The 24414-nt window shown below is 42.7% G+C and overlaps 10 protein-coding genes across 10 annotated transcripts; 3 read left to right on the top strand and 7 right to left on the bottom strand.

Moving 5' to 3' along the window:
* Positions 1-2169: 2169 nt before the first annotated feature.
* BYT42DRAFT_590041 (ras family-domain-containing protein) lies at positions 2170-3399 on the bottom strand. The gene is made up of 6 exons (XM_051570442.1): positions 3164-3399; positions 3039-3100; positions 2907-2979; positions 2721-2839; positions 2500-2628; positions 2170-2434 (listed from the first exon to the last, which is right to left on the bottom strand). The coding sequence occupies exons 1-6, from the start codon at positions 3375-3377 to the stop codon at positions 2321-2323; spliced, it is 711 nt and encodes a 236-aa protein (XP_051418148.1). The 5' UTR covers positions 3378-3399; the 3' UTR covers positions 2170-2320.
* Positions 3400-3695: 296 nt separating this feature from the next.
* BYT42DRAFT_618834 (uncharacterized protein) lies at positions 3696-5011 on the top strand (the record flags this gene model as incomplete). The annotated part of the gene is made up of 4 exons (XM_051572336.1): positions 3696-3796; positions 3881-3977; positions 4049-4156; positions 4223-5011. 4 exons carry the CDS (start codon positions 3696-3698, stop codon positions 5009-5011), a joined length of 1095 nt encoding a protein of 364 aa, XP_051418147.1.
* Positions 5012-5213: 202 nt separating this feature from the next.
* BYT42DRAFT_165366 (uncharacterized protein) lies at positions 5214-5690 on the bottom strand. Its single transcript, XM_051562341.1, has one exon. It carries the CDS (start codon positions 5653-5655, stop codon positions 5416-5418), a length of 240 nt encoding a protein of 79 aa, XP_051418146.1. The 5' UTR covers positions 5656-5690; the 3' UTR covers positions 5214-5415.
* Positions 5691-5948: 258 nt separating this feature from the next.
* On the bottom strand, positions 5949-6558 carry BYT42DRAFT_649344 (uncharacterized protein). Its single transcript, XM_051572767.1, has 2 exons — positions 6331-6558; positions 5949-5999 (listed from the first exon to the last, which is right to left on the bottom strand). Exons 1-2 carry the CDS (start codon positions 6521-6523, stop codon positions 5971-5973), a joined length of 222 nt encoding a protein of 73 aa, XP_051418145.1. The 5' UTR covers positions 6524-6558; the 3' UTR covers positions 5949-5970.
* A 1127-nt stretch (positions 6559-7685) lies between these two features.
* BYT42DRAFT_590037 (uncharacterized protein) lies at positions 7686-8091 on the bottom strand. Its single transcript, XM_051570441.1, has one exon. It carries the CDS (start codon positions 8053-8055, stop codon positions 7822-7824), a length of 234 nt encoding a protein of 77 aa, XP_051418144.1. The 5' UTR covers positions 8056-8091; the 3' UTR covers positions 7686-7821.
* Positions 8092-8832: 741 nt separating this feature from the next.
* BYT42DRAFT_506324 (uncharacterized protein) lies at positions 8833-11507 on the bottom strand (the record flags this gene model as incomplete). Its single annotated transcript, XM_051565083.1, has 2 exons — positions 8833-11362; positions 11422-11507. The coding sequence occupies 2 exons, from the start codon at positions 11505-11507 to the stop codon at positions 8833-8835; spliced, it is 2616 nt and encodes an 871-aa protein (XP_051418143.1).
* A 3172-nt stretch (positions 11508-14679) lies between these two features.
* Positions 14680-16144, bottom strand: BYT42DRAFT_596144 (uncharacterized protein; the record flags this gene model as incomplete). The annotated part of the gene is made up of 6 exons (XM_051570920.1): positions 14680-14746; positions 14806-14937; positions 15437-15536; positions 15672-15735; positions 15795-15889; positions 15985-16144. 6 exons carry the CDS (start codon positions 16142-16144, stop codon positions 14680-14682), a joined length of 618 nt encoding a protein of 205 aa, XP_051418142.1.
* Positions 16145-16475: 331 nt separating this feature from the next.
* On the top strand, positions 16476-20887 carry BYT42DRAFT_506068 (phosphatidylserine decarboxylase-domain-containing protein; the record flags this gene model as incomplete). The annotated part of the gene is made up of 12 exons (XM_051565064.1): positions 16476-16577; positions 16721-16837; positions 16891-17017; positions 17077-17197; positions 17417-17522; positions 17630-17814; positions 17871-17998; positions 18073-18174; positions 18235-18353; positions 19549-19632; positions 19686-20385; positions 20481-20887. Coding segments are annotated over 12 exons (2298 nt in total), but the record flags the coding sequence as incomplete, so codon positions are not given.
* A 1035-nt stretch (positions 20888-21922) lies between these two features.
* BYT42DRAFT_165231 (uncharacterized protein) lies at positions 21923-22741 on the top strand. Its single transcript, XM_051562340.1, has one exon. It carries the CDS (start codon positions 22066-22068, stop codon positions 22546-22548), a length of 483 nt encoding a protein of 160 aa, XP_051418140.1. The 5' UTR covers positions 21923-22065; the 3' UTR covers positions 22549-22741.
* BYT42DRAFT_165230 (uncharacterized protein) lies at positions 22742-23919 on the bottom strand. The gene is made up of 4 exons (XM_051562339.1): positions 23651-23919; positions 23484-23572; positions 23379-23413; positions 22742-23286 (listed from the first exon to the last, which is right to left on the bottom strand). The coding sequence occupies exons 1-4, from the start codon at positions 23796-23798 to the stop codon at positions 22935-22937; spliced, it is 624 nt and encodes a 207-aa protein (XP_051418139.1). The 5' UTR covers positions 23799-23919; the 3' UTR covers positions 22742-22934.
* Between the last annotated feature and the right edge of the window lie 495 nt (positions 23920-24414).

The raw sequence follows: 24414 nt of genomic DNA, 5'->3' as shown, positions 1-24414 counted from the left end.
CACTAATATGTTTAGCTCATGGAGAACAGCATGGCCGAAATTTTTTTTATTCTTTTTCATCTGCAGGGGCTCACAAAGACCTTGGTCCTTTTTCTTGAATCAATATGTTTTCTTGCCTTTTTTCTTGGGGGGTTTTTTAACAGTGACAGGAAGAAAAAAAATGCGGAAATTTGGCGTCATTTTGCAGAACCTTTGGATTGATAAAACAAAAGGAAGAAGAAAAATACCAAAAAGATCCCTGAAAAAAAGAACTGATAAGGATTCAAAGGGTTTTTTGCCATCAATGCCGGTTTATGCATTGATTGCTTGATGCATCCACGCGCAGCATCTGTGCGCATACATGGTGCTGTACCTGAATGCAATAAAAAAAAAATAAAGTAAAACACATCCTCTGATGCCCTTACGTTTTCCCATGTTGTTGGTTTTTTTTCTTTTTTTTTGAGAAAACATGGAGCTCCTTTGGCCCACTTCCTATCCTATCAATCTAGGGACAAACACGCTGTGAGCCGATAGCCATAGCAACATATTACTATCTTATTTTTCCGTCTCCTTGGCAGCATTTTTTTTAATAAAGAAAAGTATGGGATGGCGTTTTACCGAAAAGGAATGACCCTCCTTATCAACCAACTGCACCGTTTCAATTGTATTCTTGAAGATGGATCGTCCATAACCAGGTGATGCCTTGAAGAATGAAATTCTAAAAGAATTAAACACGGTTTTATCTCCAGGATAACGCATTTGGTCTTGAGAAAAAAAAAGTATTGAGATACAATCAGTGCCGGTTTTGACAGACAAAGCACACATCAATGCATTAGCGATGGTCATGTGAAAAAAAAAAAAAGGTGACAACACAGAAGCCGAGGTGGTTTTATTTATTGCCTTTCTCAACCGATAACCAAAAGTTGCCATGCCCGAATTTGCATCTACTGTCAACTATTGAAAGTAACAAACATAATCTTGCTTGTGTTTGACGTCTATTGCATTATCGATGGTGACTTGGGAAACAAAAAAAAAAGCCAGATGGCGTCGGATATTTCCTTTTTCAGTTTATGGAGGTAACAGCGAGCATAACCGGATACTCATTGCACCCTTGTTCCACTGAAACCAATGATACTGTATATTATTGCAATTCTCACAGTTTCATCCCTGTTTGTTGAATTAAGAAGTGCCGATCACCATTCAAAAGAAAGTGGCTTCTTTTGCGAGAATTGCAAACAATCACCGGCATTTGCCCATGTGTCAAAAATGACGAGCCTATATAAAGAGATTGCAGTTTTCACCAATGCCAGTATGCTGTTGCTGTACTGTACTTGCTATGCATGCACAATAACTGGCTATTCTGCATGGCATACAAAAACAGTCTAAATAAGTTGTACACTGTTATTCTTGGTAAATAGTAATTGAGATTGCCGGATAAGCTGACACCCCTCTCGTCATTGCTAAGCTGGGGACTCTTGTGTCACTTTCGGCACCCAACATAACATCAGTAACACGGACATATTGTTATAATGGGTTTCCATAACATTCATATCCTTGCATCTCTACATTGCAATCAAACTAACCATTCTCATTTTTATCAATGTTTTTAGCTTCAACTGTTTACCCTCGATTTATTCTCCACAAATCTCAGGAGCCAGAAAAAAAAAGACCTCTGCCACGCTTCATTATGTCGTCCCTTACTGAAAGTCAGTGTCACGACCCCTTCGATCTGTTTTTATTCTCGATGTTCCTTTGGTTCTTATTCCCCCTTTCTGCCAATGACAATGATGGATGAATTATTATAATGCAACAGCTACAACGAATGAAACGACGATAATATTTGCGGAACCGACGCAGTTCACAGGCAGCCATATTGTGGTACAAGAGCCATTGTGGATTTTCATGGACGATATCCCTAGATCGTTCGTAAATGCAACGGGGCTCCCTAGGGGCGGATGGATAAATCTATACCTATTGGAGTTATCACAGCAAAGGGTTCAAGCTAAAGCCTTGCTTCTCCTTTCACGGTCAAAGCAGCCATGCCAAAAGTTATCAAATGCATTAGAAGTATGCAGCACTATAGGTTCCATTTCCCAATCACCAAAATAACCCGATAGCCGATGGATTGAGTTTGACCGATTAAGCCCGTGCATGTCACTCTTTTGATTTTCACCGTGTCCACCTAGCGGGTACTGAACCATTTGCTCAATTGATAAGGAACTACTGACAAGCTTTAATGTATCGATTATAAAATACAGCAGTATAGTTTTATTGGGAGCAGTGGTTTGTGAAGGATCCTCCACAAATCCGGATGAGGGGTCTAATATGTGAAATGGATGATCTAACAGCTGCATCCCGCACTTCCTGATGATGCATTGGCCTGATTGTCTCCAGATACTTTGACCGTCGAAGTGGGCGCAATTCCCTTTTGCCACAAACTGGGTGTTTCAATGATCTAAGAGAATGGTAAAGTCGTCAAGTTAGTCTGCTTGTTTTTTCGGTCAACCATATGAACGTTACCTTTCTTACTAATTCCTCGAACGCTTCTGACACACCGACACGAGTCTTTGCACTGCATTCGATGAATAATGTCTGCAGTTTACGAGCCATCGCTGCACCTTCTTCATAGCTCACGACTCTGGAAGATTCCTACATAATCACGCAACCCCCGACTTCGTCATCAGATCATTTGGTCTCGTTTCACGTGCATCGTTTTGTCATAAGAGACAGCTCATTGTTACCTTGTCGACTTTATTGCCAATGATCATCGTCACTACATCCGCACTCGAACAATAGGTCTTCACCTCTTCCCACCAGTTCTGAAGAGCATCAAAGGTATCCCGATTACTCACGTCGTACACTACGTGGTATCCATCAGTCAACTACCTGAAAAGAATTGTTTGCATGGTTGTCGGTGTTACACTTACCGAGAATCACGCCTTGAGCGCCTCTGTAATAAGATGAAGTCAAGGTTCGGAATCGTTCTTGTCCTGCTGTGTCCTATTCAAGTGTTATCGCTGTGGGCGAAGTAAACAATAAATAGTTGCTTCATGTCGTACCCATATGGTGAGCTTATACGTTCGTCCGTCTAATTGCATCATGCTCACTTTAAAGTCGACACCTAATATCAATGCATACAATATTGAGTAAGAACATGGTGACAAGACAATGTTTTCAGACTTACCAATAGTGGCGGACACTTCATCCTGTGGTAGAAAAGTGTCGTCGGTAAACCGTAGTAATAAAGAACTTTTGCCTACGCTTGAGTTGCCAATGAGTAATAACTTGAGGGTGGGGACGTCTTGTGACATGTTATTGTGTTTGTAATGGGAGGAAGAACAAGAAGAACAAAAAGATGCGCAGCTTCGGAGTTCTGAAAACTCACACTTTGATGTCATGTTATTCCACCCCACCGCAGAAAAATTTCACGTTTTCGCGCCACATGCGTATTTTGGCAACACCAAAGCCAAGAGAATGATCATTAACCCACTTTCACCATCTACAGTTCTTATTTAGCTGGATACAGTACGCCAATATATCCTATTACTACCATGACTGTATCATATTGAGAACGACTCACAGCGGGGAATGACAGGTTTTAGCTATTCATGCAGCCTGCGAGAAAGAACAAACGAGTCACACATTCCCCTCCCCCCAAACTGGGGCCTTTTTGCCTGATCTGCCTTTTTGGAGGGGTCCCGGTGGCTTGTAACGATATGAACCCTTTCAAGCCTTCAGCTCAACATCGTGCCTACATTTTACTTGTTTACAAACATATTCTATCCGAGTCATGCCATTTTTTTGACGATCGCGCAAGGTAGTTGTGCAAGCTTTTGTCTTGCGTTTTGTTAGTCAGATGACTCCAATGACTCAAAAAGACGAACTATACGAATCGGTGCAGGACTTTTTTGGTGAATCGCGCCAGAAAAATATTCAAGGAATACCGATCATGCACTGACGAAGCACGCATCAAGAGTAAAATTCTGGATGCACGAAAGGTAACATTTTTGGTCTCTGTTTTTTCTTGGACATGCGTATTTTATGTGTTTTAACTTACCATTTTTCACAGCATCTCCACAGTCTTCAACGAGCCAACGACGGAAATATCAAAAGCGCTCTTCGACTTCTCGAATCCGCTTACGGTCGAAAAGGAAAAGTCCGGCATTGCTTATTACATGTAAACTAAACTCTGTTTTTCTGCGATAATTCTATGGTCATCTCACGTTGGGAACTTATTCTGTAGCCTTACATTCATAACCTACCCGCTGATTTTCAATATCCAGCTCCTTTTGTACCTCATGTTCCACACACCGCGCCTCCTCCACCACTTTGCGGGCCTTTGTGCGCTCTCGTCAAGAAAGGGCTGGAGAAACCCCTGGAACCGCAATTACCGGTGCCTCTGTTTAAACCACTGCATCCAGGTCGCAAAGCGAATTTACTATGGCGTTGGCGGTCCAATCTGTTGAGTCGTGTTGCGCTGCCTTTGCCGTTCGAAATAGTCGCTGAACTTGAAAGAAAGGCAGGGGCTGACCCGACCCATCCATTACATGTTATTCATACAATGGAAGGAGGGCCCAAGTGGGAAGACATGTATAGCGGCAAGGAAACCGATCCGGACCTAATGCATCTGTATCCGTCAGCTCGACTTGTACCTCTGTCGCAAGTGAACCGCAGTCGATACCTTCCTCCGTCTCCATACCAGGCCCCTCCGTCGCCGTACGCCACGCTCACGATGATCCGACTTTTAGACCCCTCTTTCGAACATGAGCACATCAAATCGTCCGTACGGAAAATCTTGGGGCGAAAACAACGACGCTGTTATCGAAAACTACTCGTGCATGTACCGCTTATCAGACCGTTTCCCTCTGCCACCAGTCTGTGGGACGACCAAATCGAATACAAAATTAGCAAATCACGGTGGATTCCTGCGTCCACTTTAACCCTGCTAAGTGAAGATCTATTACCCGACGAAAAGGTCATGGAAGATACTTTGTCGTTACAAAAACCTAAAAAGAAGCGAGGAAGATACTAAAAAAATCACATTATCACACTCGTGGGCTGTAAAGTTAGCTTTATTTTTTCTTTAAATTCGGTTCACCAGCTTGAGAAGCGGTGCAACTGTTCTTATCACTCATGGGGTATGGAAAATCTGCTCAACGGTTCAAGCCAACTTTGACTTTGAACATTCAGATAATCAAGGGTGCTCCAACTGTCTCCATAGCTCAAATGCTTGATTACCGTTTACTCATGGTGCATAGAAGAAACTTGTCCTGACTGTTAATGGTACACAAGGACAAAAGAGAACTAGGGCCAATTGTGCATAGAGAAGCATGGCATTACGACACTGGTACCTAAAGTAGAAATGGCTTTTGTCAAAAAAGCAAGAGTGCTAAAGAGAGCGCAACTTCTTTTGCACGATACAAGTGAGAATTATCATCAAGCTGATATGCAGCATGTTTTTATGCCAGAATCACAATCGGCACCCAAGTCGCCACAAGCATATGAACATTCCCTACTGGCCTCCAATGCCGTTTGAGCAAAGCATGTCGGCTGCAACCCAGGGGGGCAAGTAACCGACTCGGCAGGACAGTCCGCTGCGTTACCAATCCATGCAGCCGAGGTGTCGCTGAAAATGGCGAGGAAAGCGAACAAGAGAGTCAACGCGAATTTTGCCATAGTAGGAAAGAAGCGTGGGTTGAGCGAAAAGTTGGGTGTGGTTGAACTTTTTTTGTCTTGTAAAGTTTTGCTCTTTATATAGCTTCAAGAATATTACCGAGAAAGCTCCTGCAAGCATCTTTCTGAGAAGCCCCTTTTGATCGGCTCATTGCAGATTTGTTTAACATCTACTGTACAGTGAGCGCCCGTCTTTTTCCACCCGATTTTTTTCCAAGTCCCCTTTACGAGAACAGTCCGCTTCTATGCACTACAAAATCTGAAAATTGACGAAGTAACTCGCGCGGAGATACCCTTGGAGGTTGTACAATTTTAGTTTCAGGCCGAGGTTCTTCCTCCTGGGCTGTCTATATGAAAGGCGCAGATCTTACTTCCTCAAAAGTTGCTAGTGAGAGGAAGAGTTGTCCTCATGGTTGAGCATACTTGACCATTGTTGACAGTGTTGTCTTGTAATTGTGTACCTTTCAAAAAAAATCATTTATGCCCACTACATTGTAGAGTTGAGTGTCCGGCAATTGAAAAGGGGTTGGAAGTATTTGGTCCAGTCATCCAGTATATGTCCATTTATTATTTATCCGACAAACATCGATGCGGATTACTTATACAAGCGAGAATTATTATCAAAATGATATTAGTCAGTGCAGCATGTTTTAAAACCAACATCACCGCAGTCGGTACCAAAGTCGCCACAAGTGTCTGGGCATGCAATACTAGCATCCTCTGCCGAACGAGCAAGACAGGTAGGCTTCAAGCCGTCGGGACAAATCTCGGTATCGATAGGACAGCTCGGTGCGTCACCAATCCATACAGCCGAGATGACGCTGAACATGGCAAGGAAAGCGAACAAGAGGGTCAATGTGAATTTTGCCATAATGTAAAAAAGAAGTAAGCGTTGATTGAAAATGGATGCGGTTGTGCTTTTTTGCCACGTAAAGTTTTGTCCCCTTTATATGTTTTTAAGGACATTGCTATTTACCGACGAAGCTCCGGGAGACACCTTCTGAGAAACCGTTTGATCGCCTCATTGCAGTTTTGTTTAACATGGACGAAATTTAATTCAAATAAAGCAAAAAACCAAGAGTCGACCCTTGGTTTCTATTGAAAGTGTCGGGCGCTACCGAGTCACATTGCATCCAATTGAGAAAGCATTGTATTTCAACCGATCTTCCTCAAACTTTGATTTATTCATAGTCAAGCATTCATTTTTGGCGCAAGAAATGTTCAAGTTATAAGTGTTTAACTATTTTCGAATAAAAGCCGATGGCCAACCCTAAAATTTTATGGACATCCGAGTCGAAGATCAGGTGTTCGGTTTATCCCCCTGAAAATTTCGATATACACAGCTGTGGATCGTATGGGCTAACGCTTTACATAATTTACCTTCTTGCCTCAGCATCGCCGTCCGTGTAAACTCTTTCCATGCGATGCAGCGTAACTTTAGTCTTGGTATCCCTTTTTGATATCTTGTCACCGTCAGTATCAGTCGACAGAGTATACATACATAGATGCCTTGTCTATTGAAAATAATCGTGCATCTCTTTAGTGATTATTGTTTGAGCACCGTTTTAGGCAAAGTAGTTGCCATAACAACAATGTTTTGTACAATTCAGGACAGGCTTCAACTTAATGCACATCACAATGGATTCCCCCTTCCACTTTAACCCTGCTAGGGGAAGAACTATACCCGACGAAAAGGTTAGGGAAGATACTTTTTCATTCAAAGACTTGATAAGAAGCGAGGACGAAACTAAAGAATATATTACATTTTGGATTTTGATATTTCCTTTTTCTTACGCCATTCGACCCACCCAGATTGAGAAGCGGCGTAACCTTTCTTATTACGCGTGGAAAGTAAAATAACTGTTCAACGGTTCAAGCCAATTTACCTTTGAACATTCGTATAAACAAGGTGTATTCTAAATGTCTCAATAGCTCAATTGCTTGATTACTATATTCTCAACATAATGTAAGTGGCATGTTCTGGTTGTTAATGCTATGCAAGAAGGAAAGGAATGGCAACTAGTACCATAGTACTGGAAAGAAGCATGGCGTCACGACATTGTTACCTAGTAGTGTATCCATGGTGGCTTTATTTGTCAAAAACAATAGTAGAAAAGAGAGTGCAGCTTGTTTTACACAGTACAAGCGAGAGTTCCCATCTAGGTGATATCAAGTGCAGCATGTTTTGAAGCCCTCATCACAGACGCTACCAAAGTCGCCACAAGTGCTTGGGCATTCCACACTGGCGCGCGCTGCGTCAAAAGCAACGCATGTAGGCATCGTTCCAACGGGGCAAAGATCAGAATTGGCAGAACAGTCCGGTCCGTCACCAATCCATAGAGCCGAGATGACGGTGAACGTGGCGAGGAAAGCCAACAAGAGAATCAAAGCAAATTTTGCCATAATGTAAAAAGGAAGCGCGGGTTGGTCGAAAGGTCGATGTGGTTGTACTTTTTGTCAGGTAAAGTTTGCCCTTTATATGGTTTCAAGAACATTGCTCTCTTTGCCGGGGCAGATCCGCGAGACATATTCTGAGAAACATGTTTGACCGCCTCGCTGCAGTTTTGTTTAACTTCTACAAATTAAACAAAGCAGTACCTTTGCCAAAAAACCAAGTTCTATTGACAGCATCAGACGCTACCGAGCCATCTTGCATACAATTGAGAAAGCATTGCAGCCCAACCGATCTTCATAGATGCTAATATTTATTCATGGTCAAGCATTCGTTTTTGGCGCATGAAAATGTTCAAGCTGTAAGCGCTCAACTCTGAGAGGATTAAAGCTGATGGCGAACCGCAGATACCATGGACACCTGAGATGGGAGATCAGATGGTTTGGTGTATCTTTCTGAAATTCCCGTTGCAGACATATGTGGATAGGTAGACTAACGTCTAAAATAATTACCAACTTGCGCCAGGATCGCTGCGGGAGAAATCCCTTCCGTGTAATGCAGCTTAATTCGAGCCTTGGCATGTATTTTGATTTCTTGCCACCCTCAGTAGCAGTCGATAAACCGTTACAGTATTTCTCAACCATACCGTTGACTTGATTTGAAGTCATCTGATATAGTTACTGGTTAATAAACGGTCTTTTTTAGAACAGTGTAGAATGCGAAAGGCAATTATTTGCCTAGTCATGATTGAGTATTTTATGCTTCGCTATATTACAGTTTTTATATGTCTAAATGGGAACCAAATCTACAAAGGTTGAACGGGGATCTAAACTTTTAATGCGAACTTTGAGAATATCACCCACTTGGAATTTTCGGTTGGACTGCTGGATACGGCCACGGACTCCCAGCTCACAGATTGTACCGACCGCGACTTGTTCAAACATTCCCAATCCAGTGGATACCGGTACGTCAGGGAAATTGACCAGGTAGGTCCATTCCATATCCTCTCCGTGGCTCTCAGCTTGCAGACGACGCAGTAATTCAATCACCCAGTACTGCGTGCTACGTTGCTGCAAAATCGCTAATTGTTTTTGTCGTGCTTCGACCCTCGGACCCAGTACTTCCAGCTCTTCCGCCGTAAATGGAGTTTTCTGCTTGGTAAGATGCGCTTTCAACTGCCAATGAACGACGATATCCAGGTAACGTCGTAGTGGTGAAGTGGCCTTGGTGTATCCATCAGGAATTCCCATGACTGCATGAGGCGACCTGGGAGTCATCGTGATGCCTGCCGGTGGTAAGTTTTCAACATATTTTGACATTTGCTGAAATTTGATGACGCCCGTAGCCGGATCCCGATAATCCAGCATTTCTTGGCGAATGGCTGCGGCTTCCGGGTTGGTTTCGTAATCCCAGACTTGTGCACGATATGGAATAGGAACGCCATTTTCCGCCGCATATTGACTGGCCGCTCGTCCGCCCATGATCATCATTTCCGCCACCATCTGGCGTGCCGGTGAAAAGGCACTTTTGTCCAGCGACACTTTAATCGTTGGTAAACTTGTTGCAAAATGGGGCGATGAAAAACGGATATTGGGTAAATCCAGTGGACTGGGATGAATACTGATGACAGGGCTAGGTTTACTGAACATGATGGCTCCATTACTTCGACGGACACGCGCGTGTTGATTGCTGAGGTTGAACAGGTCCAGCAGATCCTTCTCGTATTCCTTCTTCAAGGTCGACGACGACGATTCGTCTTCTGAGGGATCAAATACAATAGAGGTGGGGTGACAAAATGATTTCGACAAATCAACGAGGGGATCTTTGTACGAGTGAGCGTGCGGGAGAAGTAGCTTATCGACGTCGTCATAGTACAACTTGATGACGTTCTTCACAATACTTGGGGTGATTCTCCACTCGGATAGATGACCTTCCTTGTCCAATTTCGCACTGAATGTCATGGCATACTGAGAATCTTTTCGGTTACGAGCTGTTTGCGCAGCTAACCCCAAGCTGAATTTTTGCGAAGACAATGTATCTGGAAGAATAGGCAAATGTCGTTCGGGCAGGTAGAGAGTCTGTACACGCTTCTGCATCAGATCCGCAAGTTCGTGGGTAGGTGGTATATACGCAGATGGATCAGCAATATGGATGTGTAGCCAGGCACTATCTTCCCCCGGGATTCTCTCAATGGAAATACCGTCGTCAATTTCTTTGGCTGATGGATCATCGATCGTATATACAGGCATGTCTCCGAAATCCTTGCGAATGCTCTCACACGGGTCGTCGGCATAGAAACCAGCCGCTGACAGTTCCTCATTTCCTCTCTTCAAGAAAATATCCGTGTACATCTCCATCTTTTGTTCGTTCTGCTTCGATCGTTTTGTATACAAAAACTCGCCTGCAACGGCTGCATTCTCGACCAGGCTCACGTTGTCCCAAGGCTTAAACATGCCAATGTCCCGAAGAAACTGGACAGCCACGGTTCGGTCCACAAAGGTGTCATCGTAAGCCTTTAACGATTTGAGAATTGTTGGCACGAAAATATCGTGAGGTGTAGCAATGGCGATTTGCGGTGATTTGACCCAATCCACGACGAAATCGACAAATTTTCTATCCGTCTCCGTAAGATTGTCCGCCTGAACATAGGCCAAGTCTCGAGCCGCGGATGAAAAGGTACCGAGCTTGGGATCAGCATGCGCGTGAGTATACTCGACAATCTTTTTTATCCGATCGAGGAAATCATTGTAGGACGTATCGCGGCGACGGATCCACTCGATGATCTGCCGAAGATTCTGAGCCTCATTTTTCGGTCGCAGTAACCATCGTCCAGTTCCCCGTACATTCAGCGACGCCATAAAATGTACATTGTCCGTGACCAAATTTGAAAACATGGCGTGAATCTGTAAAGAGGACGGCGTGTCTTGGAGGTTGAAAGCAAATTTCGTCAAGTCTTCAATGGACACGTCGATTTGTTCACTGTCAGCGGGAGCTTTTTCGATGAAATGCGAATACAAGGCCGGCATTCGCCCCAAGATGCTTGCCGACTGGTAACGCACCGATTGTTGATATTCTTTAATAGCACGTATATATTGTGGAGGTATCGTGGTCATTTTTGCTGCTGTGGGATCAAACTCGTGAGGCTCTTTCAGGTATCGTGTGGCGAACGACGACTGGGCAAAGCCTGGAACAGCAAAAGCAACGATGTCGCTGTGGAATTGACCGATTTTTCCGTTGCGCAGAAGAACTTGGACTTGCTGTGACTGTCCGCTAATCGTCTTTTGTTCTACGACAATACCGCTGTAAGATCGAGAATGTCTGTACACGATGCATGAGTAAGAGAGTGAACTCTCGACGTGTACACATGGAGGGCTAACCTGAAAGCTTCAACATAATCGCCCAACATCAGCCGAGGCAGTTTTACAAAACCAATAGCTTTTGCTTCCTTGGCGTCGAACTTCATATCGGGTTCGTCTAACGGGTCATTTTCGCCTTTGAGAGGATCGACGGTTTCTAGGCTTTTAGCGGAACGCGACGGTCCGCTCGAAGCATATCTGGACAGTGCCAACCAACGCGGTTGCTGTGTAGCACACTGAAGTACTGGGCGAGAATGACCCAAGCTCAACTGCTTTATCAACTTTCTGTCCAGTCGTCGCGATAATCGTGACACGTTCGACAGCATGAGGGCGTGATGTATAAAAGTTCGCAGTCGCTCGAGCCAAAAGCGAAAAAGACTACAACACAAAAAAAAAAAAAATGCGGCAATGCCCAATTTTGGGATCTGTGACGGTTTAATTTGACTAGCCCTCAATGAAGCGACGAGTTTCGGGGGACCAATTTTTACCACGGCTTCCCGGTTATCTTAGCAATTTGTTATTGTCGGCCATTGTTGGCAGATTAAGGAAAATCGCATGATGCGAAGCTGGCGGACGCGGAAATTTGAGATATAACATGCTTGATGCAACGAGTAGTGTGACCAAACTGGCATTTATCGCCTACAGGGCGGTTCTGAAAATAGCAATGAGCGATTTGGGGTTGGGAGATCATCATCGTCAAAAATTGAATATTAACGGAATGCAAAACGATGTAACTCCCACCTTATTAAAACGAGCAGGTGGATCGTTGAGACGGATGTCCTTGAATCATTCGCGCACTATGCTATGTTATATATTTAATACTCTTATGTTGTTTTTATTATTCCTTTATAGTTTACTGTATATATTTTGTCTTATGCTCCTTTGCTTTCATCCTTTGCTATGATTTTTCAAGTTATTCTTCACCGTTATGTTCCTTTGGATCTTATACTTATGCTATGTTTTTCCCAAGTAATGATTTTTTTCTGTTATCTATTTTTGTCTCTCCATTTAATATTGTACGATGTCTGACTATTTCCGTTCCTAACTTCGTGTACATATTGTTGTTGCTCTGTCGTGGATGAAGAAAATGATCGTTATGTGGCGGTAAGTCAGGGGGGCAAGACCCCCGGGAAAAAAAGGAAAAGAGACTGTGCTACTCTGTTGTCCATTGAATTCGCAAAAATTTATGCGCACATCAACTAAATCTTGCCGAAAGTTGACAAAAGATTAGAGTTAAGAGAACACCATCAGCGAGACCTTTGGATACACAAATTCGAGTGCGGAGTTCTGAATATTGCAAATGGAGCATCCCATTCCAAACACATCTTTAACCAGCTACTAAACCCATTTCCCTCCCTCAAAGTAACAACAAACTACAGACCGAAAGAGCATAACTTTGTGACCTTTATTATCAACAGGCGCTACTAGCCTACATAATTAAAATCTTGGTAAATTAGCGATTTGTAAATCACATTACTTACACTAAGTTATCAGGACCTGTTAAACCTTTTTTTTTATCTTTCAACCATGCCTTGCTGCCCACTTTCACAATAATAGGCGAAACAATCAGCAGCAAGATGCCGTTTGCGCCAGTTATGGTCAACAGAGCATCGTCGTCGTTCAAATAAAAATGTGAGTAGAGCTCTTTTTGAAGAAAGATGGTGGATGATGTCGATCTGGGTGTTCTGTAGCATCATTTAATTTGGGTTTTCTGTCAGTTATACTGTATAGTCCTTTCATTATAGTCCTTTCATTCTCTTTCAATTTTCAATGAATCGAATAATACATAAGCAGACGTTCTTCGATCTATGAATTCATGCATCAGAAGGGTGACTATTGTTTCATCCATGGGAAATCATATATTTTGGTCTTCTCTCTCTTTCTGTTTACCTGGAAAACTCTAGGTATCATTGTATCAAGATCCCATCCGCATCCATCATCCAGACCATTCTTATCCCGTTTATCTAACTTGGTTAAATTGACTACCATCCTCAAAAAGGTAGGCGTGGAGTGGTCTACCATCGATTTTGCTCCGGCAAAACAGACTTACCTCTCTTATTTTCCATCTCTTCTTTCACCTTCAGGTTTTCTCCGTTTTCTTTTCGCCTACCAAGTTCTGTATGCTACAACTTGACTTTCTCTCGCCATCCATCCATCCGTCTGGCGAAACCGGATGACGTCAAAGGCCATCGTCGGTGGTGTGACGCTCTTTTTCATCGGAAAACGCTCACGTGTCCTCTTCATGTTCCTCTCCTTTGGATTGCTTCTCATGATATGGTATTCGAGATGTCTTCCCGATTATTGTATTTTGTATTTTATATTTCATGTACATATTCTTTTCTCAGTCTTTTCCTCTTTTTTCGCACAGGGTTTTTTAGGAGGTTTCTATGACGCGACCATTGTTTTTTTATCATCAGGTACTTTATTTGTTTTTCTTTCTTTTGATTCGGGGGACTCTCGATATCGAATCCAACTCGAAATTACCGTCACTTCTGGCCACGTCAATATTTTTTGTCTGCTCAAGCTGACACCACCGATCCATCGCTTAACTGTCCCTGGAAGCAATTTTATTTACCGCATCGAAGAAGAAGCTTACCTGGCGGTCCGTATTCATCGTTTTTTTTTTTTTTTTTTTTTTTTTTTTTTTTTTTTGGTACACCATTTAAAGGCAAGTCCAATTTCTTTTCCTTTGCTATGATGTAATGAACGTATACTAATTCCAAAAATTTTCAATGTCATATAATCCAAGTCATGTCAAGCGATCAATTATTATCGAAAACTCAAATAACAAAGGTAAAATATCTTGACGAAGTTTGAAACAATCAAAGAGCTTACTAACTCATTTTTTTTTAAATACCCAACATACTCACACCTCTTTCTAGATTATCATAGCCTGGGCGGGATGGAACTGAGGGGGTCAATCAGTGCTGCTTTGCGCGTGTTTAGAAACAAATCACGACGTAAGGGATGCCATAAGGTTGTCATTAATATACCAAAGTCCGTCAAGAGTTCTCGCCCAGGTTATGCCGTGTATGCGTTAGGCTTTTTGTCTGACGAAAGTCGCTCAATGTAAGAGGGCGGCCTCCGGTGGCAGGCGGCATCCATTACACAGCGGGTGTACGGCTTGTTAGATTATATGTGTAAGATTGGTATTTTAAAAATCGTCATCCATGGCAATGGTATCGTACGCATAGCTGCTGAGAGGAAATTGGCAACCATTTCCTTGTCTGATAAGATTGGTTAGAAGTTTGACCTGTTCTCTTCATGACAATGCGTAACTTACGGCCTTCCAACCGGCAAAAACCATGTAGTAGAATTGCTTCCCATGACTTGGGTAAAATTACTCCTAAAGAGCAAAGTAACATTAGCATGAAATACTACAAAGGAAGTGAATCGTATACTCACTTGTATCCGACATCCCACGGATTAAAGTATTTGGTGCGCATAACATCTACGCGACCACGTTCATTTTGACCGAGTCGATAGTTGGATTTTTCGTAAAACTCGATGGTTGTCCGATTAATGAGCAGCTGTCGGCTGTGAAAAATGGTGAATGGGATCAAGAATAAACCAAACACACCAGAAAAGAACACTAGCAGCGCCCAATTGATGTCTAATCCAAGAATGCCCTATCGTCTCTCCGTCAGTCTCGACTGTTAAGATTCGACAACATGTTTCCCAAGTTACCATCGGTTGGTTCAGTGTATATATAGTGGGCGGCAAGGTTGTAAGAAAAATATCAAGACATAACAGCGCTGCGTACAGCAGAAAAAGGTAAAAGAACTTGTAATTATAGAATCCGACACAATTGTTCACCCTGTGAAAACCAGTGTCAGATCATCTCATTTTGTTGACAATGAAACGCAATGGACTTACCAAGGACAATGGCTATGCATGGTCAGGAAATGGCGATTAGTCACGTATTATCCAATGTACTCCCGCTTTTCTTTACTTACTGATCCATTTTCAGGATGCATCTAATTCGACTTTTTTTAGAAACCACCGACTATTTATCAAAGAAGGAAAATGGGCTTACCGTTTGCAGGTCCTACAGTGATGTGTGCGATCATACTTCTCCAAGCGGCATTTCTGGCAAAATCGCTGTGCACCGCACCGTTTGACAGTAATGGATCGTACTGCCGGATAATTCGGAGCACTCGATAATGGTCTCTCCCTCGGAGTGGATCCGTCCACAAGCAGAACCGCAGCATCGCTCATGCTCTTTCGTTCGTCGTCATGGCTTTCGCAAGGTGTCTCCTGATTCAGTAAACGCACATTTTCGCTATCGTCCAACAACTGGGCTTCTTCATCCCGATCCCAATCCTCCTTACTAATCTGAGAGTAAGCCATGCTTAGAGAGCAATGAAACTCTTAATCATGGTAGTAACGCTTACATCTTTTGTATATCCCGGTGATGTATTGGTGACTTTCCAATAACACCATATGCAGATGGAAAATATAGGTTGAAAGAGTACGATATATATACAACCTAGTGTGTATAACTTGAGTAATCATGCAAGATCAAGACGATCAAACTTTTGAAATTAAAAAAAAAACAAAAAAAGGTACCCTGAAGTATGTGACCATCACTCAGCAGACTCCAGCACAAACGAAAATTGTAGGCCCAATAAGCCCAGCCCAAGATAAGCGATAGTAATATTACAGGAGACGCATTGACGATCCGGAGACATGAGGATCGGAAAGCTTCGAAGCTTGAACAACAACATGGTCTGAAAAATCGCATTATTCCGGGATGACGGCTAACTTTGATAAAAGTTATACTACAGTAATACAAGCGCATCACTAAGAAAGGTAAGCATTTTGCCCAGGAGCTGGACGGTTTTGAAACACCGATGTCCGTTTTCAAAGTCACTTGAAAGAGTCCTCATTGTGTTCGCGTGCCAAAATTCAAAAATAACGCGTTTGGCGTGATCCCTTTTTTCACGCTTGAAATTTCAAAATGACCACTCAAAACATGTAATGACCGAAATCGACCCGACTATTGGCGATTTTTTTTTTGCTGACTGGTACTTCGTAGAAGCGAACTGTGCTCGTCCCCCAGTGATCATCCTCTTTTGGAACGCAAAGTGTCGACTTTTGATGAAATGCCGGAATTAAAAGATCGCATGCTGATCAAAGATCGATCATTCCGTCAACAGTATGCCAGCTTATATTTCGTTCGCTTATTGAAACTACGTCCGTTCATTTTACAAGCAGCAGAAGAACGATGGGCACATTTACCAGGTTGGGCTTTTATCGTTAGGCTAGATTTTTGTCCCAAATAGTTGACAGCTTCCTTTTTCGAACGTGATTAGAAAAGCCACGCTATGTGCCGAAAGTATTGGATGTCCAGGCCGGCGAGATTTGCTATATTGTCGGCACCGTGTATATGGAAATGATGATGAAGCCAAACGTGATGAAAGATTTAGGCACAGAGGTAAATGCAATCCCAAACTGTTTCTCAGAGCAGGCGTTTTGACCATGTCACAGCATTCTATTGTTGCACCGCCGACACCAGCTAAATACCGAACAGACAATGACAGAATTTCGGTCGAAGATGAATCGGGCCGTGTGGAATTGTCGGGTCTTCGAATTTCAAAAGAATTGCTGGTGACAGGTACGTCCGATCTGATTTGCAGCACAGTAGCCACAGCAAAGTATTCACGGCCCTTGTAGGAATGGTCATTGGTGTGTTGGGAAAGGAAAATTCAACAGGTGCATTCGAAGTTGTGGATGTATGTCTTCCTGGCGTGCCTGATCAGGTCCCCTTTGTCGAGAAACAAACAAGTATGAGATGGTTCATTGATGAACGTGACAGTTTCTCTAATGGATCTTTTGATTGCTGCTAGATCCCAATGACACCAAATATGTAGCCCTCATCTCTGGGCTTAACATTGGATCAGATGCAGCAACGGATCTCAAGACACAGTTGTTAACCGAATTTCTTTGTGGTGAACTTGGCAATACTCGGGTAAAAATACCGCGTCGAAAAAGTTCGTCATCAGGTTATTGATAGCTTTGGTGATATACAGGATCAATTATCAAGTTCTGCAATTTCCAGAATCATCATTGCCGGCAATTCTCTGGACAAACCCAAACGGATCGTAGACAAGCAGAAACCCGTAAGCTGTGAAGACGGGCTCGGATCGATAACATTAAATATTAACCTTGTCTTTAGAAAAAATACGGTTATGATTCTGCTTCCTATGACGCTACACCGCTGGTACAGCTAGACGACCTGTTGGACGAATTATGCGCTACAGTCGACGTGGATCTTATGCCTGGAGCACAAGATCCCATTAATCATCACCTTCCTCAACAACCGATGCGCTCGGCTCTGTTCACAAAGACACATCAATCCAATACATTCCACACCGTTACCAATCCATACTGGTTCACAGTGGACGGTGTTACGTAAGCAGATAATTAAGTACCAAGGTGGGGCTGATTAATTAACGGGCTGGTTGTAGATTTCTAGGCACTTCAGGTCAAAACATCGATGACATTTTCAAATATGTGGATACTCCGGATCGATTAAGTATGGCAGAGCAGACGTTATTCTGGAGACACATTGCACCGTCAGCTCCAGATACCCTGTGTAAGTATTTTTTTTTTCACGTACGCAAAAATGGCTTCACGGACAGCAGCTGAGCAAAAAAATATACACAATAGGGTGCTATCCATTCCAAGACCATGATCCTTTCCTATTGGATCAAGCGCCGCACGTTTATTTCTGCGGTAATCAGCCAAAATTTGAAAATAACTTACTGGAAGGTAATGTGTACTTTGTATATTGGCTTGGAGTAGGGGGTCTTATTGACGGTTGATTGATAGGTTCGGACGGGCAGCGTATCCGCGTGGTGATGGTTCCTTCTTTCGCCGAGACCGGCACGGTGGTACTTGTTAATTTAAGCACTCTCGAATGTAGCTCCATAGAAATTAAATCACCGGATGTACCATCTGTGGATGCTATGGATGAGTCATAAATGAAAAAAAAAAGAAATTGTGTACACTCCTGTTCAAAAGTCACATATCACTTCATTTTCGATTTTTTTGGAAATTAGAAATTTTGAAATTCCTACGGTGATGGACAGTGTCCATAATAAAAGGCCATCCGAACAACTCCAAAATTTATAGATGAGATATTCGATAACCTGTAAATGAATAAATGTATAACAAATAGTATTTAATACGACGTTTGACCGCCTTCTTTATCTATTACAATGCGGCACCTATTGGGCACCTAATCATTACGGGGCTTGCAGGCACCCTTCCTTTCTTTCTGGTCCCGTCCTGGTGAAGATATCTTTTTGCTGGTGGCCGCCGTCACGAAGGTTTTTCGTTTTTTTTTTTTTTTTTGTTGTCCGCGTTGCTTGCCTATCCCTAGATATAAGTTTACTGACGACGCTTGTTTTCTTTGTTTTCTTTATGTCTTCTTCTCTCCCTAATCTGGTCATTTTCCAACTCGCGAATTAATTGTATCAACCATTTCTTTTACTTGTCTTTTCTCGTATTGCCATTTCTCTTTTTTTTTTTTTTGTCTGTGTCATAATTTGCATTTTTCTTTTGTGATTTTCAAATCCCTACGGTGACTTTTGAAATAAACAGTATATTGGATTCACTGATCCGATTTTCTGCTACCTCACAATTGATCCATGTAAGAAGCCTGTGACCGCGTTTGGAAATGGGAGCAATTTTCATGTCCGGTATTTTTTTTCGGTCGGATGGAAAGTAAGTGGCCTGTGCCAGAAATAATAAATTTCGCTGCTGTATTTATTTTTTCCTTTCGAGTTACGGAACCGTCATGTCAGTGCTTCTTTTCCGCAGCTCAGAAATGGCTGCTTTGCGCTTGAATCGTGTTCGTCATGGCCAAAGTATTCTCGCGGCCATTGGAAGAAAGCAGCCTGCATGTTCGTTTGCACGATCGTTCCATGCTTGTCGACCAAGATTTAATAGTCAACAGTCGAAACAAAGCCAAAAATCTTATTGGGGTACAACATCGTTTCCGCTGTATGAAAGGATTCGCGAGGATGTCTGTGTACTTACTTGCAGTCTGTAGGACGATTGAGTGATACGTGGAATAACACCGAGGTGAAATGGTACCCTATCCCTGTGGGCTTAGGTTTAGCCGTCATTGGCTTTATCCAGTATCGACGTGTACGCGAGCGGGAATCCCGGAAAATCGATGAACAAGAAACGAAGCCGAAATATGTAGCAACCGGTCCTTGGCAGGTAAACTTGATATATTAACACAAAAAAATGGCGTTATTTACGTCCCAGTCTAGGTTCATGTGGCGGCTGCTTTGCCTTTGCGTACCATCTCACGGTTATGGGGTGCCTTCAACTCCTTGACCATCCCTACTTCCCTTCGCTCGGCCGGATTTCGATTATACAGTTTTATTTTCGGCTGCAATCTTGACGAAATCAAGAACACCGATTTAACCAGCTATCCCAATTTGGCCACGTTCTTCTATCGAGAGTTAAAGGAAGGAGTACGACCCATTGCCGATGCACCGATCGTGTCACCTGCAGATGGCAAAGTCCTGCATTTTGGCATGGTAGGAGAAGAACGTGAAGTGGAGCAGATTAAAGGCGTCAAGTACTCGTTGGATGCCCTTTTGGGTGAAGCCAATCAGTCGGTGACTCCGCCCGGGGAAGCAATCCATAATGGTGCCTCCAGTGTTGTGGACGAAGAACAATTTGCCAACGTAAATGGCATTGAATATTCATTGGACCATTTATTGGGTGACGACGGTTACGTGCAGACGGAATCTACCGTGGGTCCCGACGGTTTGGATCAAGCAGCGAAATCTACGGAAAAGGAAGCTAGCGAGTTGGCGGATATCGCCAAGGTCGAAGACAATCACCACAAGGTGCGTCCCGGCCATGCTCTGTATTTCGCCGTTGTCTATTTAGCACCTGGGGATTACCATCGGTTTCATTCACCTACAAGTTGGGTGGTTCAAACACGAAGACATTTCGCAGGTGAGTCAAAATCAAGAAAAAAGAGACCATTGTGTTACGGCGGTAGATGGCAAAGTATGATTGATACTGATCCAACACTTTTCCCTTCTGTTTAGGCGAACTTTTCTCGGTATCTCCTTATTTCGTAAAGTTGCTTCAGAACTTGTTTGTTCTTAATGAGCGAGTGGTGCTGCTTGGAAAGTGGAAATATGGCTTTTTCTCCATGATTCCTGTTGGCGCCACCAATGTGGGATCGATCAAGATCAACTTTGACGAAGCGCTGAAAACCAACCGCAAGGAAGATATCCCGATGGGCACTTACACTGAAGTGACGTATAAATCCGCAAGTAAGCGATTGGGCGGAAAAGCGTTGATGCATGGTGATGAAATGGGCGGATTTTTCCTGGGATCGACCGTGGTGTTAGTCTTTGAGGCACCTACATCCTTCAAGTTTGCCCTGAGCGCAGGTCAGAAAATTAAAATGGGCGAGCCCATGGGTTACATTCCCGAGGAAAATCAATAAAAACTGTATTATACTTTTGGCCTTCGGCTGCATCTTCCACGCGTCGGATCACAGTGATGCAAAGTGACGTGTGCATGGTCGTTCCTTTTTTCTTTTTCCACGTTCTTTTTTTTTGCGATGAGCGAAAAGGAGACGATTTTGAGGAGAGAGGATAAGGGACTATCTTTTTGAATAAATTGACATCAAGTATAATAAGCGACATCAGGTAAAAGATATGGTGGTGACTGCAATTGCATTATGTCGTGATCTTTTGCATCTAATTTTATAGCAAAACCTGGGCGAATTTATGGAAATTTGTTTTCTTGTGTGCGTTTCTAAATATGAACTGCATTTCGCCTGCCGTCTGTGTCTGGGCGCTTGCCGTTTTCAGCGGTACGTATCGAAAAAAGAAATAAATAGAAAGAGGAGGCTCCTGTTTGATTCGATTGTGGGGTCTTTTTTTTCAGCGTTGTGGCGATTTCGATGGAGTGAAATGCGTCCATTTTAGTGAAAGAATAAGGTCTTCCCCTTGAAAAGGAATAATTGCCCTGAGGATAAACTTCGAAGTAGCCAAAAGCTAACCGACGTGGGATCGAAGCGGAGAAAGACGAGGTCTGAGTGTATTTTTGAAGACTAAACTGACTTTCACTGCAGGACCTACAAAGTGTCAAGAAGAAAAGACGTGGTACGTAGTCCAAACATAGCTGGTTGACGCATAACGACATGATTAAACAATGAAAGTCACATGGCGTGTAAAACGAAACAACAATAAAAAAAGATGCTTTAAGGTTCAACTCCTTTGCGGCCACATGTTTGTAGAGGAAAAAAACACAGTGATCGACCAAAAAGATGTGCGATAAGTGTCTGTTTTTTTTTCTATATCTTTATCTTAATCTCATTGAGAATAATGTAAACTCTTTTTTATAACTTTTGATTTTCGTCTAGAGGTTTTTTGCATCTCTTTCTTTTTTACTTCTTTATTTTTTCTCCCTCTCGCCTCATTTTGTCGGTCCGTGTCTTGCAATTTTTCTTCTTCTTCTTCTTCTTCTCTTCCTCCTCTTCCCCTTCGAAAAAAAATCCCCTTCCTCCATTCAAAACTCCTTGAAAAAAGAAAGAGCAAGGTTTTACCAAGCAGGAAAAGATAAACCCTTTTTCTTTTATTTTTATATCCTCCTTTTTCCTCTGCTCTCTTCAAGAAAATGTCCTACTGGTATTCAACCGACGGTATGGATAAACGGCGCTTATCCACTCGTCATTTGCCAGCGCTCGATCAAGCATTTGAACGACGGACACGAGTGGAAATTTACGACGACGAAGCATTTGGAAACCACGTCGCCATTGCCAACCCATACCAGGGCACCATGACAGCTGGTGACATTCACTATGGACTGTATAGACATCCGACCCTTTGGCGCATTAGTGATGCTAGCCTTGATACCTCCATGCTCATTGACAGTTCCACGGCCATCATGTCGGCCGATACACACCCTTCTGATTCTTCGCCAAGAAGCAGATTCACAGCAATTGAAACACCGTCCACCGCCTCCTCCTCCTTAACCGCCGCCGATAAAACGATGCGCAAGTCATCCATACAAGATACTCGCGAAGCATTGTATCGTCAACGAAGGCGAGCGTCGGTAGCACCCAATGATGATCACTGCAATTGCTGCATTATTAGCTGAACCTCTTTTTTTTTATTCCCCTTGTGATTTCGGTGGTTATTCTTTTTCGTTCTGTCTTTTATCTTTCATACATTTTTGTAATCTTCATGTCACCATGACAACCTTTTAATCATTTTTTCCCTACATATCGCATTCCTTTCTCTTCTTTGTTATTTCTCTTCGTTTTTTGGTGGAGAAGGATAATTCCTCGGTTCCTTGTTTTTTTTTTTCTTACGTCCGTCTCCTCGATTTTATTATTCCCATGAACAGTTTCCCACTTCACGGTGCTGCAAGTCCAGCAATCACTGTAATATAGACCTCAACCTTACTATTTATAATAGATTGAATGAAAAGAGCTTGATCTTCCATTGCAATTGGATTTCACAGATTAAAAAAGAAGATTAATTTTATATCATCAAAGGCGACAGTGTCAAGATGAGCACTGATATACAGTAAATGTAATACGCTCTTAATTTGCTGCTGTCTGATGTATCCGGTGGTGGGCTGTTATAGACCGGGATTTGATCAGGCCGACTTGTCTGCAGATAACTCGGTGTACTTCCTGGTTGGTTGCATTTGAAATAGCGGTGGCAACCTTTGATGCATAAATCTTTGGTCACTCCATAATTGCATCCTTGTTGGCAAGCTTCGTCACGTCCATTACATTCCGCTACGGTGACGGGCCATTGGTATGGAGGACAATCAGGAACTTTGTTTTGGCAACTACAACCCCAAGCCATTGTTGTTGTGTTGCAGAAGCTACAGTAAATTGACGATTGTTAGAATAAAACGTCTCCAAATTTTGTACACGACAGATCATGAGACGTAGAACCTAAACAGGGAATCCATACTTTGAAGTAGTCGAATTCGGGCCTCCACATTCTTCCTACAATGTCAAAAGATCATAATCTTGAGTGGAAATGGTAAATATCCATGAGATAATATAGTCGTCTTACTGTGCAAAACGCTATCTGCTGATTGCAGATTTTGGATCGACGGGTCTCGTCCAATTCTAATATGGACCAAAATCTGACGGGTAAACCGACTAATAGAGTTCATTTTTTAATTAGGTCAATTATCTTGATCCCAAGTCATGAAACTAAGTATCATGCACTACACTTACTATTAGGACGGTTGGACACCGTCACAGACGATGACATGCCTTCATCATTAAGCTCTTCTGTGACGGAACCATCTGTGTGTGGCGATTGCGCCGTAGCTAAAGTGGTCGCCCAGCATAACAATAATGATAATTGCAACAAACAGAGCATAGAAAATAAAATTTATGAAAGTAAAAATGGAAAAGGTAAAATAGATAAAATAACAAAACTGAGAAACAAGGGAAAAAAAATCTAGGATGAGTGGTTGAATACGTGAGTCTAAGGAAAACAAGAAAGCGTTCTTTCAGTGAAGCACATGTGTATATTCATATGCTTACTGCTGAAAACTTCTTTTACGCTCGTGTAGACAGAGTAGCCAAGGAGTAGGAAGAGGGGGATGATTAACCCTATCTTTATTTTCCCTTTGCAGTATTAGCCATTGCTGCCACCCAAACCAGGATAATCACCCCTTTTTCCTGCCATCTATTCTGCGCCGTGCCCACAGTCGTTTCTTTGTAAAGTATAAAAAACTCAAGATACACTCCAGTTGTTGCAACGACAACAGAACAAAAGACAATCCATCCGCTCCTTTGGAAAAAGTCTGAATCAACCCTTTTGTTTCTGTCTTCAAACCACAGTGGCAGATCACAGTTGTCACTGTTTCTCATTATATCTTTGTCACGGCAAATGATTCGATGCTGGTCAAATGCCTCGACTGACGCATTATCAGCATCGACTTACTCAATGGAGTGCATTGGCAGTGTTGCTCTGTGCCATGTCCTTCAAT

The sequence above is a fragment of the Radiomyces spectabilis genome (assembly GCF_025331425.1).
Source record: "Radiomyces spectabilis strain NRRL 2753 chromosome Unknown BYT42scaffold_19, whole genome shotgun sequence".
NCBI lineage: Eukaryota > Fungi > Mucoromycota > Mucoromycetes > Mucorales > Radiomycetaceae > Radiomyces > Radiomyces spectabilis.
The sequence above is the reverse complement of the archived record's forward strand: the minus strand, read 5'-3'. Positions and strand labels throughout refer to the sequence as shown.

Coding starts and splice junctions, on each gene's coding strand:
- BYT42DRAFT_590041 (XM_051570442.1), bottom strand. CDS start 3,377: ATGACATCAAAGTGTGAGTTTTCAGAACTCCGAAGCTGCGCATCTTTT. Junction 3,101..3,163: donor TGAAGTGTCCGCCACTATTG/GTAAGTCTGAAA, acceptor CATTGATATTAG/GTGTCGACTTTAAAGTGAGC. Junction 2,629..2,720: donor TTGGCAATAAAGTCGACAAG/GTAACAATGAGC, acceptor GTGATTATGTAG/GAATCTTCCAGAGTCGTGAG.
- BYT42DRAFT_165366 (XM_051562341.1), bottom strand. CDS start 5,655: ATGGCAAAATTCGCGTTGACTCTCTTGTTCGCTTTCCTCGCCATTTTC.
- BYT42DRAFT_649344 (XM_051572767.1), bottom strand. CDS start 6,523: ATGGCAAAATTCACATTGACCCTCTTGTTCGCTTTCCTTGCCATGTTC. Junction 6,000..6,330: donor AGACACTTGTGGCGACTTTG/GTACCGACTGCG, acceptor CCTTTCATATAG/ACAGCCCAGGAGGAAGAACC.
- BYT42DRAFT_590037 (XM_051570441.1), bottom strand. CDS start 8,055: ATGGCAAAATTTGCTTTGATTCTCTTGTTGGCTTTCCTCGCCACGTTC.
- BYT42DRAFT_165231 (XM_051562340.1), top strand. CDS start 22,066: ATGTCCTACTGGTATTCAACCGACGGTATGGATAAACGGCGCTTATCC.
- BYT42DRAFT_165230 (XM_051562339.1), bottom strand. CDS start 23,798: ATGCTCTGTTTGTTGCAATTATCATTATTGTTATGCTGGGCGACCACT. Junction 23,414..23,483: donor AGCAGATAGCGTTTTGCACA/GTAAGACGACTA, acceptor TTGACATTGTAG/GAAGAATGTGGAGGCCCGAA. Junction 23,287..23,378: donor CCGAATTCGACTACTTCAAA/GTATGGATTCCC, acceptor AATTTACTGTAG/CTTCTGCAACACAACAACAA.